We start from the raw sequence: 16,045 nt of genomic DNA on the forward strand, positions 1-16,045 counted from the left end.
CCATGCCCCTCCAAGATTATTTCCTTCCCTTCTCTATCTTGCGATACGAGTCCATCAACGCGACAATCATCAAATATTATCCAACCATCCTGTTTCCATCATGGCCGGTGGCACACCTAGCGGCGAACCCACCGTGGGCTCAGGCGAGCCTCGACTAAAAAGCCTTGCGACCCCAGAGACAATAACAACAGGTTGTATTGCCTGGGTCGAAAAGGAAGGTCAACCACGACGCGCCGAAATCCTTAGTATCAAGACGACAAAAAGCGGCAAGCAATTCTATTGCAATTTTGATAACTTCAATAAACGATTAGATGAATGGGTTCCTGTGATTAGGCTGGACTTTACTCGAGAGGTCGAATGGCCAAACCCAGAAAAGGACAAGCCCAAAGACCCCAAAACGAAGAAAGCGCCCGCTGCACAATCCAAGAAGACACAACCTTCTAAGAAGTCACAAAAGAGGCCTGGGAAGCGGGAGCAATCGGTTGCTTCAGAGGCAAATACCCCACATCCATGGACTGGTAGGTATCTCAATTCCTGGACTCGAATTCAAAGCTGACGTCCCTCTCGACTTCGTAGAATCCCAAAATCGTCAGAAGTCTGCCTCGATCGGGCCCGATGGGGAAAGCCAAGCTCGCGCCAGTGTTGATGGTGCAACACCTGGTGGAGGCGACGACATGGATGTAGATGAGAAGGAAGCTGAAGTCAAAAGGGAACCAGCAGAATTCAGCCGTGAAGTCGAGATCGAGAAGCTCCGCACATCCGGCTCGATGACACAGAACCCGACCGAAGTATCTCGAATTCGAAATATCTCCAAGGTACAATTTGGGCGTTTCGACCTTTACCCCTGGTACTTTTCACCTTATCCCGAAATCTTCAGTCAGGAGGATGTGATCTTCATTTGCGAATTCTGTTTAAGTTACTATGGAGATGAGAAGGCCTTTACGCGACATCGACGAAAGTGCACGCTACAACATCCACCTGGAAACGAGCTTTACCGGAACGAAGATATATCATTCTTTGAAATCGATGGTCGGCGACAACGAACGTGGTGCCGCAACCTCTGTTTGCTGTCCAAGATGTTTCTTGACCACAAGACACTGTACTATGACGTGGACCCCTTCCTGTTCTATGTCATGACTGCGCGAACCGAAAAGGGATGTCACTTGGTAGGATACTTCTCTAAGGAAAAAGAGAGTGCGGACGGATACAATGTTGCCTGTATTCTAACCATGCCGCAATACCAACGCAAAGGCTATGGTCGACTTCTGATTCAGTTCTCGTATGAACTTTCTCGCATTGAAGGAAAGCTCGGGTCTCCAGAAAAGCCATTGTCGGATTTGGGTCTGCTGAGTTACCGACAGTATTGGTCAGAGAACATTCTGGAGCTACTTATGGGATACAACGAGCGTGAGGAGAAGGTCACGATCGAGGCGATATCAGCAGCGCTGGCTATGACAACACAGGACGTGGAGCACACCCTGCAAGCTCTCAGGATGCAGGTATACCACAAGAGCGACCACAAGATTGTGATTCCTGAGAAGTTGATCCAGCAACGGGAGAAGACCAAGTTGAAGAGGAAACGAACAGTGGACCCAACCAAGATTCAATGGAAGCCCCCAGTGTTCACAGCTTCAAGCCGGACATGGGGTTGGTAATTATAGACATGAAGTAGAGATAGCAAGCGATGTGTGTATAGATAGCTTTAAATGATACCCCTGTTCCATCAATATCATATATATCGGTTGGCTGCACAAGCCATGACGCACGCACGCTACCTTATGGTTTGGCTGATGAGCCCCACGCTGGAGCTCTGGCCGAGCTTGTCTCGCCCTACGTAATCGGAGGGATAATAATGCGACAGCTGTAACACTTCAACTCTTACAACTTCCATTCTCGTGTTGACTTTTAGCCTTTTACGTCCAATTCACACCGACCTAAGTTACAAGAAATTGCTATGTTTACATCCTAATTTTGCCATCCCTGAGTCAACAGCACACCTTCTAGTGAGCCTACCATCATGTCACTTCGCATATTGGCATCAAGCTTGCTTGGCTTGAGCGCGACCCTTGCCAGCGCCAGTCCAGATGACGAACAGAGACCTCTTGGCGACTACCATCGCATATGTCCCGACTATACACGATATGCAGCATATCCTCAGTATGTTATTCCTGCTGTGCAGCATCCTGAACCCTTCTGACATCACTTTTGCATAGCCGGCCTTTCAGTACTGGCCCTCGAGAGCTCCCCTACCAAAGACCAAGCACGAAATGCCGGACATTTCAATCAGACGCTATCGAAAAGGTCATTGAAGATGTGACGTCGCGTATGAAAGACCCCGATCTAGCACGACTCTTCGAGAACGCATTCCCTTCGACGACCGATACAACCGTCAAGTTCCACACCAAAGGAAAAGAAGATACAGGGTTCTTCCGCATGGGAAGCTTTGGGGGCTTCCATGACGAGGGAGCTTGGCAGGGACCACAGTCCTTCATCATAACGGGTGACATTATCGCGGAATGGTTACGCGACTCAACAAACCAGTTGCGCCCCTACCAGCCGCTTGCGAAGAAAGATCCAGCCATTCACACATTATTGCTCGGTGCCATCAATACTCAGGCCGAGTATGTGATTGAGTCCCCGTACTGTAACGCATTTCAACCTCCGCCCATCAGCGACTTACCTCTCTCGTCTAATGGGCAAGAAGACAACGTACACCCGGCATATGAGCCGCAAGCAGTATTCGAGTGCAAGTATGAGCTAGATTCTCTGGCACATTTCCTCGCTCTTGGCAACGATTTCCACGATCATACAGGCTCGACCGAGTTTCTAACCAAGAGATGGTACCGCGCTGTTGAAACCCTCATGAACGTGCTGACTGAGCAATCGAAGTCGACCTTCGACCCAAAGACTGGCGAGTTTCAACGCAACGAGTACACATTCTCGCGGCGCACTGACATTGGAACTGAAACACTCAGCCTAAAGGGTGTTGGTAATCCTCTAAACTGGGGCACAGGCCTGGTTCGATCAGCCTTCCGACCCAGTGACGATGCAACAATTCTCGGTTTCTTCATCCCCGCCAATGCGCAAATGTCTGTCGAGCTGAAACGAGCGTCCAAGATCCTCACGACGGCGGGTAAAACAACACTAGCTCAAAAATTAGAGGCTTGGAGTGCAAAGCTCCGCGAAGGCATCATGGAGCATGGCGTGGTCAAGCATAAGAAATATGGAGATGTGTTTGCATATGAAGTTGATGGATATGGCTCGTCGATCCTCATGGACGACGCCAATTATCCTTCGTTACTGGCACTTCCACTGACGGGATTCTGTGAAGTCAACGATCCAATCTACCGGAACACAAGGAAGATGTTGTTGGAAAAGAGTGGAAACCCTTACTATCTCGAAGGGGATGCATTCAAGGGTATCGGAGGTAGGATCTCTCATACATCCATTATTAGTACTGCCACTGACAGTTTACAGGACCGCATATCGGACTACGAAACGCGTGGCCGATGAGTCTTCTCATTCAGGCTCGAACCTCTAACGACGACAAAGAGATCAAAGATTGCATTGAGCTTGTGCTCGACTCTGCCAGGCTGGGCTTGGTCCACGAAAGTATTGATGTTCAACACATCACACAATACACGAGAAGTTGGTTTGCTTGGGCAAATGGTGTATTTGCGTCGACAATCTTGGATTTGGCTAAGAGGAAGCCACACTTGATCTTTGGTGAGGGCGCTGCGCCGTATGAGATATGATTGACGAGAATGCTGGGCCATATGGTGTTTGTGGCAACAAACAAATCAATAATAAATGCTCGATGGTTCCTGTACTGGTCTGAACACAGACAAATGTTGTTGTCTTGCACCCAAGAAAAGGCAGTGCAATGATAACCTGATAGTTATCGGATCTCGTTACCCCGGACCAGATTTTGAGCTAATGGACTGGCTGCGAGCACTGTAACAGAAAGGTCCACAGTTATCCGTCTCCAACCCTCACCATTCTAGGCAAGTTAGCCGTCTGCACCATTGACCATCGTCTTCGGCTCCATGAATATCCTCCAACCGGTCCGACATCGCTCACTTGGGCTCGCTGTTGACGTTGGCCTCTATAGAAATTACGCGATATATAAAGGAGGCCGACACCAATATCACAAAACGCTGCGTTGTAGTTCCTATCTGCTGTCTAATGACGCTGCAGCTTCCCCTCCATGTCGCCATAATAGCCATTGCCCCTCAGCATCATCATCACTGTCATCACCAACATGCATCAACACAGCCAAGATGACGGCGAAACCAACCCATGCTTCTGAATTCCCCTCAAATCTTCAGTCGGGGAAGCATCAGATTAACCTGATTCGTGGCTGGCCAAACCCAGGTCTTCTGCCTGTTGACCTTCTCTCAGCTGCTGCTCAGCGCAACCTTTCAGATCCAGCTATATACATTCCCGCACTGCAATACGGTCCAGATTCTGGATATCAGCCGCTACGTGAGGCATTAGCGACTTGGCTGTCGGAGCACTATCGTGTTGAACGAGATCCGGATCGTATCTGTATCTCTGGTGGTGCAAGTCAGAATGTCGCTTGCATTCTCCAGAGCTTCACAGATCCTAATGTAACTCAGGCTATCTGGTGCATTTCGCCCTCATACCACCTCGTCTTCCAGATCTTCCGCGACAACGGCTTCGAGGGACGCTTGAGGGCGACGCCAGAAGATGAGGAGGGTGTTGATATTGAAGCGTTGGGGGCCAAACTAGCTGAGTTTGAGAAGCACGCCCCAGAAGCCAAGGTATGATACTCGCGAATGCTGTGAGTAGTCTGTAAACTGACGCCGATTAGGCTCCTGTGAGTGATGCTGGAAAGTACCGTAAGCATTATCGACATGTCATCTACGCGGTTCCCACTTGCTCGAATCCCTCCGGCAAGACAATGTCTCTCCGTCGTCGCGAAGCTCTTGTTCAACTTGCACGCAAGTATGATGCCCTCATCATTTGTGACGACGTATACGATTTTCTCCAATGGCGCATCGACAGCGACCCTAGCAAAATTTCAAGCAGTCTGGGCCCTAACGAGCATCCAGAAATGCTACTCCCGCGCCTGTGTGACATTGACTTGGCTATGGGTCGTGCGAACAACGATCCCCATGGTTTTGGGCACGCTGTCAGTAATGGATCGTTCAGTAAACTCACTGGCCCTGGAATGAGAACTGGTTGGCTTGAAGGACCTCCTGCTTTTGCATTTGGATTGGCACAGACGGGTGCAACAAAGTCTGGTGGCTCGCCGAGTCAGTTTTCTGCGTCTATCATGGCCGATTTGGTTCAGTCAGGGGCTCTTCAGGAGCGACTTGCCACTACGCTCAGGCCTCAACTTCAACATCGACACCGGATCATGATGCAAGCTATACATAAGCATCTCGGGCCTCTCAATGTTGGCATCCGAGACGCTGGCCTTGTCAACGGCAGTGTTTATGGTGGTTACTTCGTGTGGCTCACCTTGGAAGAGGGTATCTCAGCCAAGCTTGTTTCAGAAGTCACGATGACCGAGGAGAATCTAGTTGTGGGAAATGGAACTATGTTTCAAGTGCCTGGCGATGAGGCTTCTGTTTATTTGGACAACGCCGTACGGCTGACGTTCGCATATGTCCCCGAAGAGGACCTGGTAGAAGGTGTTGAAAGGTTATCAAAGGTGCTTCGGAGGATAAAGGCCAGCCCTGAGAGATACAAGGCGGCGCTTGCTAGCACAATGGCCGATAGCGATATTATGGATGCCAACAAATGATTAGAATATGTTTTCTGCAGTCGTTGTCCTCCCTGATTCTTTTGAGTGGTCTTTCTAAATGCATTCTATTTCTTCGAAAAGAATGACATGATGTTGCCCTGTCCCTTTGGCGCCGGCTTCTTTGATTTAGAGCCCGTAGATGATGATGGTGTAGGTGTGGGAGCAGGGGCTGCCTTTTTGGTCAGTGGGGGGGCCTCATCCTCAGAAAAGGATTCCCAGCCAGGTTCCTGAATGGTAACTTTTGGCAATTAGCATCATAGCCTGATAAGATTGTAGCACAAGGAAGACTTACCCATATATCCTTGATCATCAAGGATTCGCTTCTTCTTCATTACGCGTCTTCTACCCCTCCTGCGCCCATCACCAGTGCTCGAGATCACTTCTGCTGGTTCGCTCTCTTCCTTCTTGGTCTCGGGCTCTGGCTCAGGTTCTGGTGCTTCTTCCATGTCTTCGTCGGCTTGCTCGGATTCCTTGTCGGAGTCTTCCTTCTCCTCTTCCTCGTCATCGTCTTCCATCATTTTCCGTAGTGCATCCTCACGTTCCTGACGCTTCCGCTTGATATCGGTAGAATCTACAGTGGACTTGGATTTGGTTGCTACGATGTCAGAGTCATCAGCCTCGCCGTCATCAGAGAGAGTCATGGTTGTGTCCTCTTCCTTCTTAGGGGCAGGCTTGGGTTTAGGCGGTCGTGCAGCCGCTTTTGCGAATGACTGCATGATACCGCCAGATACTCCTCGTTTAAGAGATGGCGTTGGCGTCTTCCCGCCACTTGGAGCTGGTGTTCCCTCCTTGGACGATGGAGCTGAAGACTCCTGTTTAGCAGACTTCATTTGCTTTGCCTCTGGCTTCACCGTTGACGTTTCTTCCTTGACCGTTGTCTTGGATGTTGACTTTGACGCAGTAGGTTCTTTCTTGACGGCCTGAGAGGGAACTGAAGTAGAGGGCTGCGGCCGGATCGTCCGTTCTCTCCTTCGAGCGTTCGGGTTACTAATAACGCCATATTTCTTAGAGACGGCAGTGATATCCCCATTTGAGGAATACTCCGAGAGTTGAGATGCAACATCTAACAGGAGGGAAAGGTCCTTTTGGGGATGAGGCGAAAGACTGTAAATGTGGATCGAAGCTACCTGCTCATAGGCAGCTAGAATATCTAGGAGACAAATCAATTCGAGCCGTTCTCATGAGTTCCCCTTGAAGAGTTCGTACCGTTTAGTTCTTCTTCCCGAGCCAGAGTCAGTGTGGAAGTCGGAACCTCATCTGAAAGGGGCTCCTCGGGCGATGAGCCTGACATCTCAACATCGCCGTCAGATTCGTCCTTCTCCGAAGGTTTGGTGCCATAAATTAGGTATGTCGCATGAACAGAGTTAGCTTTCTGCGCATTTTGATAGCTATGAAAGTCATAGAGCATCCTGTCAAATGTCAGAGCTTATTCCGGAGCCTATCGAAGTTGTCGAGCTTACTCTTTGGCAGTGTTGACATGTACATCCAAAGCTCTACTCAAAACCCGATACGTGATCTACACTCCATCAGTGGCTGTACTAAGTGAACGTGACAAAAGGGCTGAAACAAACCGGCTGTTCTTCACTAAGCAGACGATCTGCCAGAAACTTTTTATGTTCATCCATGTTGCTTTTCGTTTTTGTAGTCTTGAAACGTGATTTGAAATTGAGGGCAAATAACACGAAAAATGGTTGATTATACGCGGTAAGATCGCCGTCCCTCATTTAACGATCCATAACTACAAGGCAAGGTAGCTTCTCCCAGTAGGAAACGAAACAGAAAAGTACCTGACGCGTTGGGGGGACGCGACATCACGTGGAGTGCTTTCAAAAGGCCAGCCGCCAACCGGCTAAATGCATAGCACTAACTCAACCTGGCTGTTCCAGGGGCGTTATTCTAGAATCGGGTTCCTTAATCACTACCAGCGTCATCCTAGCGATCGCGTCTCCAGCGCGACCACTTTATTCTGGGTCTGGGATCTTTGTCCTAAATTTACAAAGTCCAACTGAGGATATCAAGACCATTTTAACCTTCATCATATTACTCATTCGCTTTGGCCCCTGTTCGCACTGGCCCCTGTTCGCACTGTTGCGCCCCCCATGGCCAACCATGATGTCCCCGACTCTACAGACTGGCTCACAACGCCACTAACTGCCCTTGCCGTAGTCGAAAGCGCTTTGCGATGTCAAATATGCAAGGACTTCTACAGAACCCCCATGATCACAACTTGCTGCCATACCTTTTGCTCACTATGCATCCGACGAGCTTTGTCCAATGAGGGCAAATGCCCACTGTGTCGCGCATCAGAGCAAGAGCTCAAGTTGCGGAGCAATTGGGCAATGGAAGAAGCTGTGCAAGCATTCATCAATGCCAGACCAGCAACACTTGACCTGGCGCGAAACGCAAATACCAAGAATACAAGCTCGAAACGAAAAGCAGTCCAAGATCATCATGAGTCGGGCGATGCACCAGATGGCAAGCGACTACGGTCATCCACGCGATTGCGAAACACTCGGTCCCCCCCCTCATATACAGTTCCTAGTGAAGAAGACGAAACTGTCGAATTCTCAGAGGGTGATGAGGATTTTCAGCCGGAGCCAGGTGAGTTCAGCGGTGCCAAAGGCGCACACTTCTTTCCTAACAATCGCTAGAGGACGGCCTGGTCGCGTGCCCAGTTTGCGAAAGTCGAATGAAGGAATGGCAGGTTTTCAAGCACCTTGAGACATGTACAGGACCCGTGCAAAGGCCACGGGGAAATCCTGGCAGTAGTTCAAACACCAGCTTCAGCCAACAGCGACATCAGACAAAGGCTCCGGACCGCCTGCCTGCAATAAATTACTCCATGTTCAAGGACCAAGCTTTGCGAAAGAAGATGGCTGATCTTGGTATTTCAAATCAGGGCCCTCGAATTCTTCTTGAGCGCCGACATAAAGAGTGGATGACGATATGGAATGCAAACTGCGACGCTGCTCGCCCTAGGAAACGTCACGAATTGTTACATGATTTGGATGTCTGGGAACGCACACAAGGAGGACGAGCTCCAACAACAGGGCGATCGATACAGAATGCAGCAATCATCAAGGACAAAGACTTCGACGGTGCAGCATGGGCAGCTAAACATGACGCGTCCTTTAAAGACCTGATTGCAAATGCAAAGAGGACTAGGCTTGAGGCCAAAAAGAAGGCTGAAGAGGCTGCTAATGAGTCGACAGTGGACGGAAATACAACACCACAGGAGAACAGCGATCGAATGCAAGATCATTCTGCAGACTGGCGGGCTGTGTCAGTTCCCTCGTCTTTTCCGTCAAGACCGGCGGAAGGAATCCCAGGTCGACCATCGCATTCCGATAGTCCATCGCCTGAACCATCGCATTCTCAGTCTAAGGGCCACCGAGGGAGCAATAGGAATTCAAGCAGACGTCCATCAGACACCCGCGAGGACAGGTTCTCACAAGACTGAATACACAGCGACTCCTGGCCTAAGAACTACGATCGCAACTCGTAAGTCGGTTAAGAACTGCGTGCTGATGGTTGGAATGGTAGATATAGAAGGGCATGCATTGAGATACCACCTAATGATATTATAATGGCGCAACAAATGTGCCTTTGGTGTATAGATTCTAATCAACAAAACCCAATTGTACAATCTAAAGTCCAAAACGCCAGGGATATCCTACTATATCATCATGTACACGTACGAACCATCCGGCCTGCATTGAGCTTGGTTCTCTTCCCAGTCCGTTCGCCTGGCGTCTTCTATATCGCCAGGTTTGCAATTCCAGTCTCGGATGTTGGTGTCTGCTCCTTCTGTCGGATCTCCTCACCATCAGCAGGTACATCAGGCAATTCGTCGAGCTTCTTTTGCGCCTCGGCTGCCTCCCGCTCGTCGCGGGCTTTCTGTTTCTCCGCTTCCTTGCTCTTCGCCTTCTCTTCTTCCTTTTCGCGCTCTTGTGCCTCCATAGCCTCGAGCTCGTCGTCGAGCGCAGTTTCGTCGATGGGCTCGCCTGTTGATTCGGCCAGAATAGCGCTCACCTCGTCGGTCGCACTGCTCTGCTCCCGTAGGCGATCCATAACTGCATCGACGCGCTCGGCACCACCGACTTGTGCATTGAGGCTTGCCAGCGCACCAGAAGAAGCCTCCATGACGTTGACAAGATGCACATTGTCAGCAGCCTGCTCGAGCTTGGCGGAGACTTCTTCTAATTGGTTTAGAGTCGCGTAGCGAGTGGCTAACGAGGTCTCTGCAATCTTTTTGGATTTCAGCGCAGCGAGAGCTGCAACGCGGTTCTTTTTAGTGACGGCTTCCTTAGCTGTTTGGGAGAGTTCATCGATGCGTGTGTTAAGAAGGTCGGTTTGATGCTTCAGACTTTCTGTGAGCTCCTTCAGGGAGGCGATTGCAGCGTCCTCTTTTGTGATACCGCTCTGCTCCCCAGAGCCCTTAATTCTGATCGTTTCCCCATCATATTCGATGACTTCCTTATCCCTTGACAAAAACTTGAGTAGAACGTCAAGGTCCGAGTCCGTCAGCTGTTGGCCTTTGACGAGAGCCAGGGGGAAAGCTTTTTGAAATTGTGCTCTGCTGAAAACACGATCGAATCTTGACACTTTTCCAGCCATCAGATCGCCCAGCTCCTTCGCGGCAGCTTCCATGTTCTTGACAATGACATATTGGCCTGTGGGCAGCTTATCATCGCCCCTGGCAGGGTCTACCACGCCCAGCTGTCGCAAAGTCCAACTCATCACACTCCATGGTAGACCTGCCCAACTGCGCTGATAGATGCTCTGTTGCGATTTCTCGAAATCTTGTAGTGGGATAAAATCCCGGCCGGCTGTCGCTTCGCGCACTACGGTTCCGAGGGCCAGGGGCTGGCCAAATTCCTTGTATTCCAGTGACCGCAGTAAGGAATCGTCGAGTTTGAGGACAAAGTGATCGGGGCTGGACCCGCGGTGGTAAATCTTGCCGCTGGCGACAAGATCTGAGAGGGCCTGGCGCCAGGCGAAAATGTTTGCTTGGTAGCCATCGGGATTCAAAGTGCGCTGTGATCGAAAGTCCGAATATCGGGCTGCTAATCGTGACCTCGGGATTTGTTAGTCAAACAAACAACAGTTGTCCAGATACGCGGGACAATGTGTGCTACCTGCTGAAGCTGGGGTCGTTATTGATGAGGTAGTCGGCGAGCTCGCCCATGATGTTTTGCAAGCTGAATCGGTATATACTGATAAGAATCGCAGGAGATAAACTGAGAGGGGTAAAAAGTCAGGATCTTTCGAACGGCTGCTTTTTCACGTCATAAGACTAAATGATGGATGGTCGAGGAAAGTTCAGAAGAATGACGACACATTTGGAGGATGGATGCGCGCGGTGAATGCAATACCTTGCATTGGCATCGCCCTGCCTGTCCCGTGGCTTTGGCCAGGGACAATAGTACCTAAAGGTTAGGTACCTTAGTGGGGGTTTGGTGAATTCTATTGCCAGGGGTGATGGTGGTCCAGCGGGTAGATATGTACTGGATATGTCATTGGATGGCAACCAATAAAATGATTTCATTGCAACCGTCAACTCATCGTGTGCTTGAGAGCATACCTACCTTTAGTACCTAGGTAGGTTAGTAGGTAGGTAAGGTAAGGTCAGGTAAGGTCAGGAAAGGTAAAGTACCTTATCCAATCCTTTGTGAGAGTCACATTGCCTTTTATTAGCTTTCCAAAGAACAATCTTTCACTTCCAACTCATCCAGCTTTTGTACTTCAACCTAAAGAGACGGTGAGTTCAGCAAGTATCGCTTCCTACCTCTTCATACAAGTACAAAGTTATCTTCAATAAGGATATCTTTCCCTGCTGTATCCGTACCCAAAAACAGTTTCGTTAGATTGTGGCCAAACCTATCAGACAGACAGCGTCGTGATAATCCTATCTCTGGGTACGATTCAGAAAGACCTCGAGGTTGTATCATCGAGATGGAGCTGTAAGTAAGCGGATAGAGGCGGTGCTTGAGCTCAAGGCCGAGGTTTTCATGTCAAGCTTTGGGGCCTAAAATGACGCTCATTATAGGGCCTTCTCGTCACCTTGGCCAGAAATATAGCAACTTTGATAGCTTCTGATAGGACAAATCCTAGACTCATGCCCTGCTCGGGACCCATGTCGTGTCGAATCGCGGGGTAAGAAAAGGCCGCTCCTCCAATATGACATGAATGACAGACAGTTTGGAACGTTGGCGGCATCGGATCTTGGAAAGTCCTTAAATTCGGCTCTCATCATCATGATCTCTTGGTCTGTTTGGTTGGTCCTTTTGTCTAGTCAGAACGTGCCTTTGCAATATTGATAGATATCTTCATGGGCTTCACTTTAGTAACCAACATGGACCTAGGTAGTTAGTCTAGATAGCACCATTATCTCTAATACCCGAACTGAACCCTTCCCAGTATTCCAACTCTGACTCCTCCGGATCTTCAACCTCTCTTATCAAGTCCAATCACACCATCCTCATCTCCATCTTCTCCACCGTCTTAGTCAACAAATGAATACCCGTCGCCTACTCACTACCGCATCCAAGACCCTCAACGTCTGTTTGTCAACCTCACACTCAAACTCAAACCCCTTCACTCCCCTCTTTCGCCCCCTCTTCACTCGTCGTACAATGGCTTCTGCTGCTGCCAAACGTCTCACTGGCAAGACAATTCTTGTCACTGGTGCATCCTCCGGCATCGGCCGCTCCACGGCTCTGGAGTTCGCTCGGACTGCGCCCAATAATGATATTCGTCTCATCCTTACTGCACGTCGTGTTGATTCCCTCAAGGAACTTGCTGAAGAAATCAAGAAGGAGGTCGGCGATGGTGTCAAGGTTCTGCCTTTCAAGCTCGATGTGAGCAACCCTGCTGAGGTTAAGGGTATTGTCGGCAACTTGCCCGAGGAGTGGAGGAACATTGACGTGCTTGTCAACAATGCGTAAGCTCCTGTCTATACGTGGTCAACTTCGTTGAAGGGTTACTAACAACACAATAGTGGCCTTGTCAAGGGTGTTGCTCGTGCCCCTGAAATTGCTGCGGAGGACATCAATGTTATGTTCCAAACAAACGTCACAGGTCTCATCAACATGACCCAGGCTATCCTCCCCATCTTCCTCGCCCGACCAGACGGTGGCCACGGTGATATCATCAACGTCGGCTCCATTGCTGGCCGAGAGCCTTACCCTGGCGGTGGCATCTACTGCGCTACAAAGGCCGCTGTTCGCAGCTTTACTGACAGCTTGCGAAAGGAGCTCATTGCCAGTCGTGTCCGTGTTATTGAGATTGATCCCGGTCAGGTCGAAACTGTAAGCGTAACCTATATGTAAGCCAACATGACGAGCTGCTCACGGCTTCATAGGAGTTCTCCGTGGTACGATTCTACGGTGACAAGGAAAAGGCCGATGCTGTCTATGCGTAGGTTGTCTTGCACTGGTCAAAATACACAGTACTGACTTGCGAGCAGCGGGTGCGAACCGCTCACTCCCGACGACATTGCTGAGATCATCGTATTTACCGCAACTCGCCGAGAGAACGTTGTTGTTGCTGATACGCTAGTATTCCCCAGTCATCAGGTAACATACTGAATCAAAACTCAAGAGTCGAAGGCTTTGGCTAATCTTCTGTACCACAGGCTGGTGCTGGTATTATGCACCGAAAAACTTAGACAGCCGAAAGTAAACATAACAAACAGCCTTCATAACAAAGTTTCAAGCGAAAAGATGGTACAATTACTATGTATGAGCTGTATTAAACAAAAGTCTTAGTTATAGAAAGGTAGAAATGTTGACTTAAACAGCAATGTTCGATACAAAGAAACTGCTATCAAGAGCATCCTGTTTACAAAATGTTCGGAAATTTCTCTTGCCCACAACTCATTTGTCCCCGAAGAGACACGAATCCGTGACGGTTCTAAGTTGCAGGCCTTCTAAGACCGAAAGATTATTCTACCAACGTTCCGTTAAGAACCCATTCTAGGGTGAATCGGGCCCTTGCCGTCAACAAGTGACAGCACCGCTGGGTTGCATTTGGCTGAGCCTTGACAAAAGGCGAGCGCTACATCACATCACATCACGAACCTAAACCAAAAGACCAGGAACTGAAATCGTAATTCATCACCTACTCTGCTTTTTTGTCGGAATTTTCATCCTTGGGTACAATGGTCCAGCATATGGTACCAATATGTCCTTTCCCCCAGACGCCTCGCTAAAAATGAATAGTAATCATCAAAACACAAATGGTAGTGTCGATAAGCCCTTAGCTGCCGAGGCAGACTAGGCGCGATTGCGTAGCAACGGGTGACTGTGTGAGATTGGAAGCATTACAATGCAGTCCTATCTAATCACCATAATGTTGGAAGAGAGGCGAAAGAGCCTCGCCGTAGTGGTTACGTCGAATGGCCTCTGCCAGTAGGAATGAGAGGTCAAGAACCACCAGCTTGCTGATGCTGCGTGCCCTGTCCTTATCAATTGGAAAGCTGTTGGTCACAACAATCTGGTCGATGCACTCGCATGCTTGCAGTTGCTCCAGGCTGTCGCCGCCAAAAACACCGTGGGTGGCCATGCAATAAACCTTTTTTGCTCCGCCTTTCTTTACTACTGTCTCAGCCGCAGCGATCCAAGAGCCAGCCTTGTCAATCATGTCATCCACGATGAAAACGGTCCGGTTCTTGACGTTTCCGACTAGAGTGATGAGATGTTCGGCGCCTGGATCCTCGAATGCGTTGTCTTCCTCATCGGAACTTGCCGCAGCGTCACCAGATCCTCCGAGAGATTGGGGCTCAGGAACGAAGAATGATGAAGCATGAGACATAGTCATGGGATCATCTTCCACACTGCCGTCCACAACAGATCGATCAGGAGACGGATAGTCATCCTCGACGATACGGCCTTGAACCAAACGGCCCTGTGTAACTTCAGACGCTTTATGATCATCATAATCCGCCTCACCATCGGCCGAACCATCTGGTGATCCAGCAGGGGGGGTAGTGTTAGGGTCCGTAGCCTCGGCAGTATTGGCAGTCAATGAACGGGCGGAGCTGTTGACACGTGTAGGAGAGCCCTGTGAGTCCGTCACAATTCGCGAGGAGCGAGGGGGGGTGGTCTGCCTCTTAGGAGTAGCCTCGGACTCGACAGCACGCTCGGAAGCCCGTGGCCCACGGTAGGGAATAGGTCGGTTAGACTCCAACGGCGTGGGTTGACGCTCTACATTATGATCGAAGTGCCTCATGATCATGCTCGCTGTCATGTTACTCACACGCTTCCTGTCTGTAGTAACAATCCCGAAATTGAGTTTGAGAGCATCCGCAAGCGATGTCACCCGCTTGGTTCCTCCAGCGTTCTTGGAGACCACGACCGCTTCGCGCCAGTTAGACACGTTGTGGCGGATCCACTTCGCTAGGATAGGCTCTGCGTGCAGGTTGTCGACGGGACACTTGAAGAAGCCCTGCATCTGCGAGGCATGAAGGTCGACAGTGATAACGTGCTTAACGCCAGCGACACCCAACAAGTTGGCAAGCATGCGAGCAGTGATCGCACCTCTGTGAGACTTCTTCTTTGACTGGCGGCTGTAGGGGAAATAAGGAAGGACGGCTGGACGTAACAAGTAAGCCGATTGAGGTCTCAAGCAGGGGACGAGAACCACGAACCAGTGACTTTGTTAGCAGAACCGCCTTTGCAGGCCGAGATCATGATGAGAAGCTCCATGATGGAGTCATTGATGCTGGGGCTGCCTGATTGGACAACGAAAACGTCCTTCTCTCGGACACTTGTCAGAATTCTGACGCTCGTCTCACCCTTGGGCACTGGTTAGCTCAAAGCACGCAGCTTGTTTGACTGCCAAATATGGGCCTGCAGAGGAGTGGTCGGGATGGTTGGCCAAAGAAGGGTCATGTTAAATGGCCATGGCTACGAGCACGAGGGCAAGGGAAGCTCACATTGGAGAACTGGGTAAGCTCAGCGCTGGCAGGATGCATGCCCAGATTCTCGCAGATTTGACCTGTGAGGACTGGGCAGGAATTGCCTGCGAAGATCAGTGTATTGCGCATCTTGACCAGCCCATCGACCGACGTGGAAGGGTGAAGCTTTGAAGACAATGGAGGAAGAAAGAAAAGTTGAGATTGAAGGAAAGCCGCGTTCAGGTTGGAGGTTTTTTTTTTCTTTGCCCCGGCTCGTTGCACTGTGTGTCGGAAAGCTGACACTAACTGTAGATAGGAGCTGGGCTTCTCTAATAGTGGAGTCAAAGGCCATTTTTGGCACCAAATCAAGCATC

General features: G+C 49.9%; 8 protein-coding genes across 8 annotated transcripts; 5 read left to right on the top strand and 3 right to left on the bottom strand.

Annotated features, from left to right (window-relative positions):
* Nucleotides 1-100: 100 nt before the first annotated feature.
* FMAN_12548 (putative histone acetyltransferase) lies at nucleotides 101-1,655 on the top strand (the record flags this gene model as incomplete). Its single annotated transcript, XM_041831465.1, has 2 exons — nucleotides 101-518; nucleotides 577-1,655. 2 exons carry the CDS (start codon nucleotides 101-103, stop codon nucleotides 1,653-1,655), a joined length of 1,497 nt encoding a protein of 498 aa, XP_041682025.1.
* Nucleotides 1,656-2,017: 362 nt separating this feature from the next.
* FMAN_12547 (putative DUF1237 domain protein) lies at nucleotides 2,018-3,755 on the top strand (the record flags this gene model as incomplete). The annotated part of the gene is made up of 3 exons (XM_041831466.1): nucleotides 2,018-2,157; nucleotides 2,214-3,427; nucleotides 3,478-3,755. 3 exons carry the CDS (start codon nucleotides 2,018-2,020, stop codon nucleotides 3,753-3,755), a joined length of 1,632 nt encoding a protein of 543 aa, XP_041682026.1.
* A 525-nt stretch (nucleotides 3,756-4,280) lies between these two features.
* Nucleotides 4,281-5,773, top strand: FMAN_12546 (uncharacterized protein; the record flags this gene model as incomplete). The annotated part of the gene is made up of 2 exons (XM_041831467.1): nucleotides 4,281-4,784; nucleotides 4,835-5,773. 2 exons carry the CDS (start codon nucleotides 4,281-4,283, stop codon nucleotides 5,771-5,773), a joined length of 1,443 nt encoding a protein of 480 aa, XP_041682027.1.
* A 65-nt stretch (nucleotides 5,774-5,838) lies between these two features.
* FMAN_12545 (uncharacterized protein) lies at nucleotides 5,839-7,398 on the bottom strand (the record flags this gene model as incomplete). Its single annotated transcript, XM_041831468.1, has 5 exons — nucleotides 5,839-6,011; nucleotides 6,066-6,923; nucleotides 6,980-7,182; nucleotides 7,234-7,289; nucleotides 7,345-7,398. 5 exons carry the CDS (start codon nucleotides 7,396-7,398, stop codon nucleotides 5,839-5,841), a joined length of 1,344 nt encoding a protein of 447 aa, XP_041682028.1.
* A 474-nt stretch (nucleotides 7,399-7,872) lies between these two features.
* FMAN_12544 (putative DNA repair protein UVS-2) lies at nucleotides 7,873-9,233 on the top strand (the record flags this gene model as incomplete). Its single annotated transcript, XM_041831469.1, has 2 exons — nucleotides 7,873-8,374; nucleotides 8,425-9,233. 2 exons carry the CDS (start codon nucleotides 7,873-7,875, stop codon nucleotides 9,231-9,233), a joined length of 1,311 nt encoding a protein of 436 aa, XP_041682029.1.
* Nucleotides 9,234-9,529: 296 nt separating this feature from the next.
* On the bottom strand, nucleotides 9,530-10,961 carry FMAN_12543 (uncharacterized protein; the record flags this gene model as incomplete). The annotated part of the gene is made up of 2 exons (XM_041831470.1): nucleotides 9,530-10,850; nucleotides 10,912-10,961. 2 exons carry the CDS (start codon nucleotides 10,959-10,961, stop codon nucleotides 9,530-9,532), a joined length of 1,371 nt encoding a protein of 456 aa, XP_041682030.1.
* Nucleotides 10,962-12,408: 1,447 nt separating this feature from the next.
* On the top strand, nucleotides 12,409-13,442 carry FMAN_12542 (related to ketoreductases; the record flags this gene model as incomplete). The annotated part of the gene is made up of 5 exons (XM_041831471.1): nucleotides 12,409-12,716; nucleotides 12,774-13,083; nucleotides 13,137-13,192; nucleotides 13,242-13,350; nucleotides 13,410-13,442. The coding sequence occupies 5 exons, from the start codon at nucleotides 12,409-12,411 to the stop codon at nucleotides 13,440-13,442; spliced, it is 816 nt and encodes a 271-aa protein (XP_041682031.1).
* Nucleotides 13,443-14,113: 671 nt separating this feature from the next.
* Nucleotides 14,114-15,821, bottom strand: FMAN_12541 (putative PRS1-ribose-phosphate pyrophosphokinase; the record flags this gene model as incomplete). The annotated part of the gene is made up of 3 exons (XM_041831472.1): nucleotides 14,114-15,366; nucleotides 15,423-15,570; nucleotides 15,711-15,821. The coding sequence occupies 3 exons, from the start codon at nucleotides 15,819-15,821 to the stop codon at nucleotides 14,114-14,116; spliced, it is 1,512 nt and encodes a 503-aa protein (XP_041682032.1).
* Nucleotides 15,822-16,045: the final 224 nt, after the last annotated feature.

This window comes from Fusarium mangiferae (assembly GCF_900044065.1).
Source record: "Fusarium mangiferae strain MRC7560 genome assembly, contig: FMAN_scaffold005, whole genome shotgun sequence".
NCBI lineage: Eukaryota > Fungi > Ascomycota > Sordariomycetes > Hypocreales > Nectriaceae > Fusarium > Fusarium mangiferae.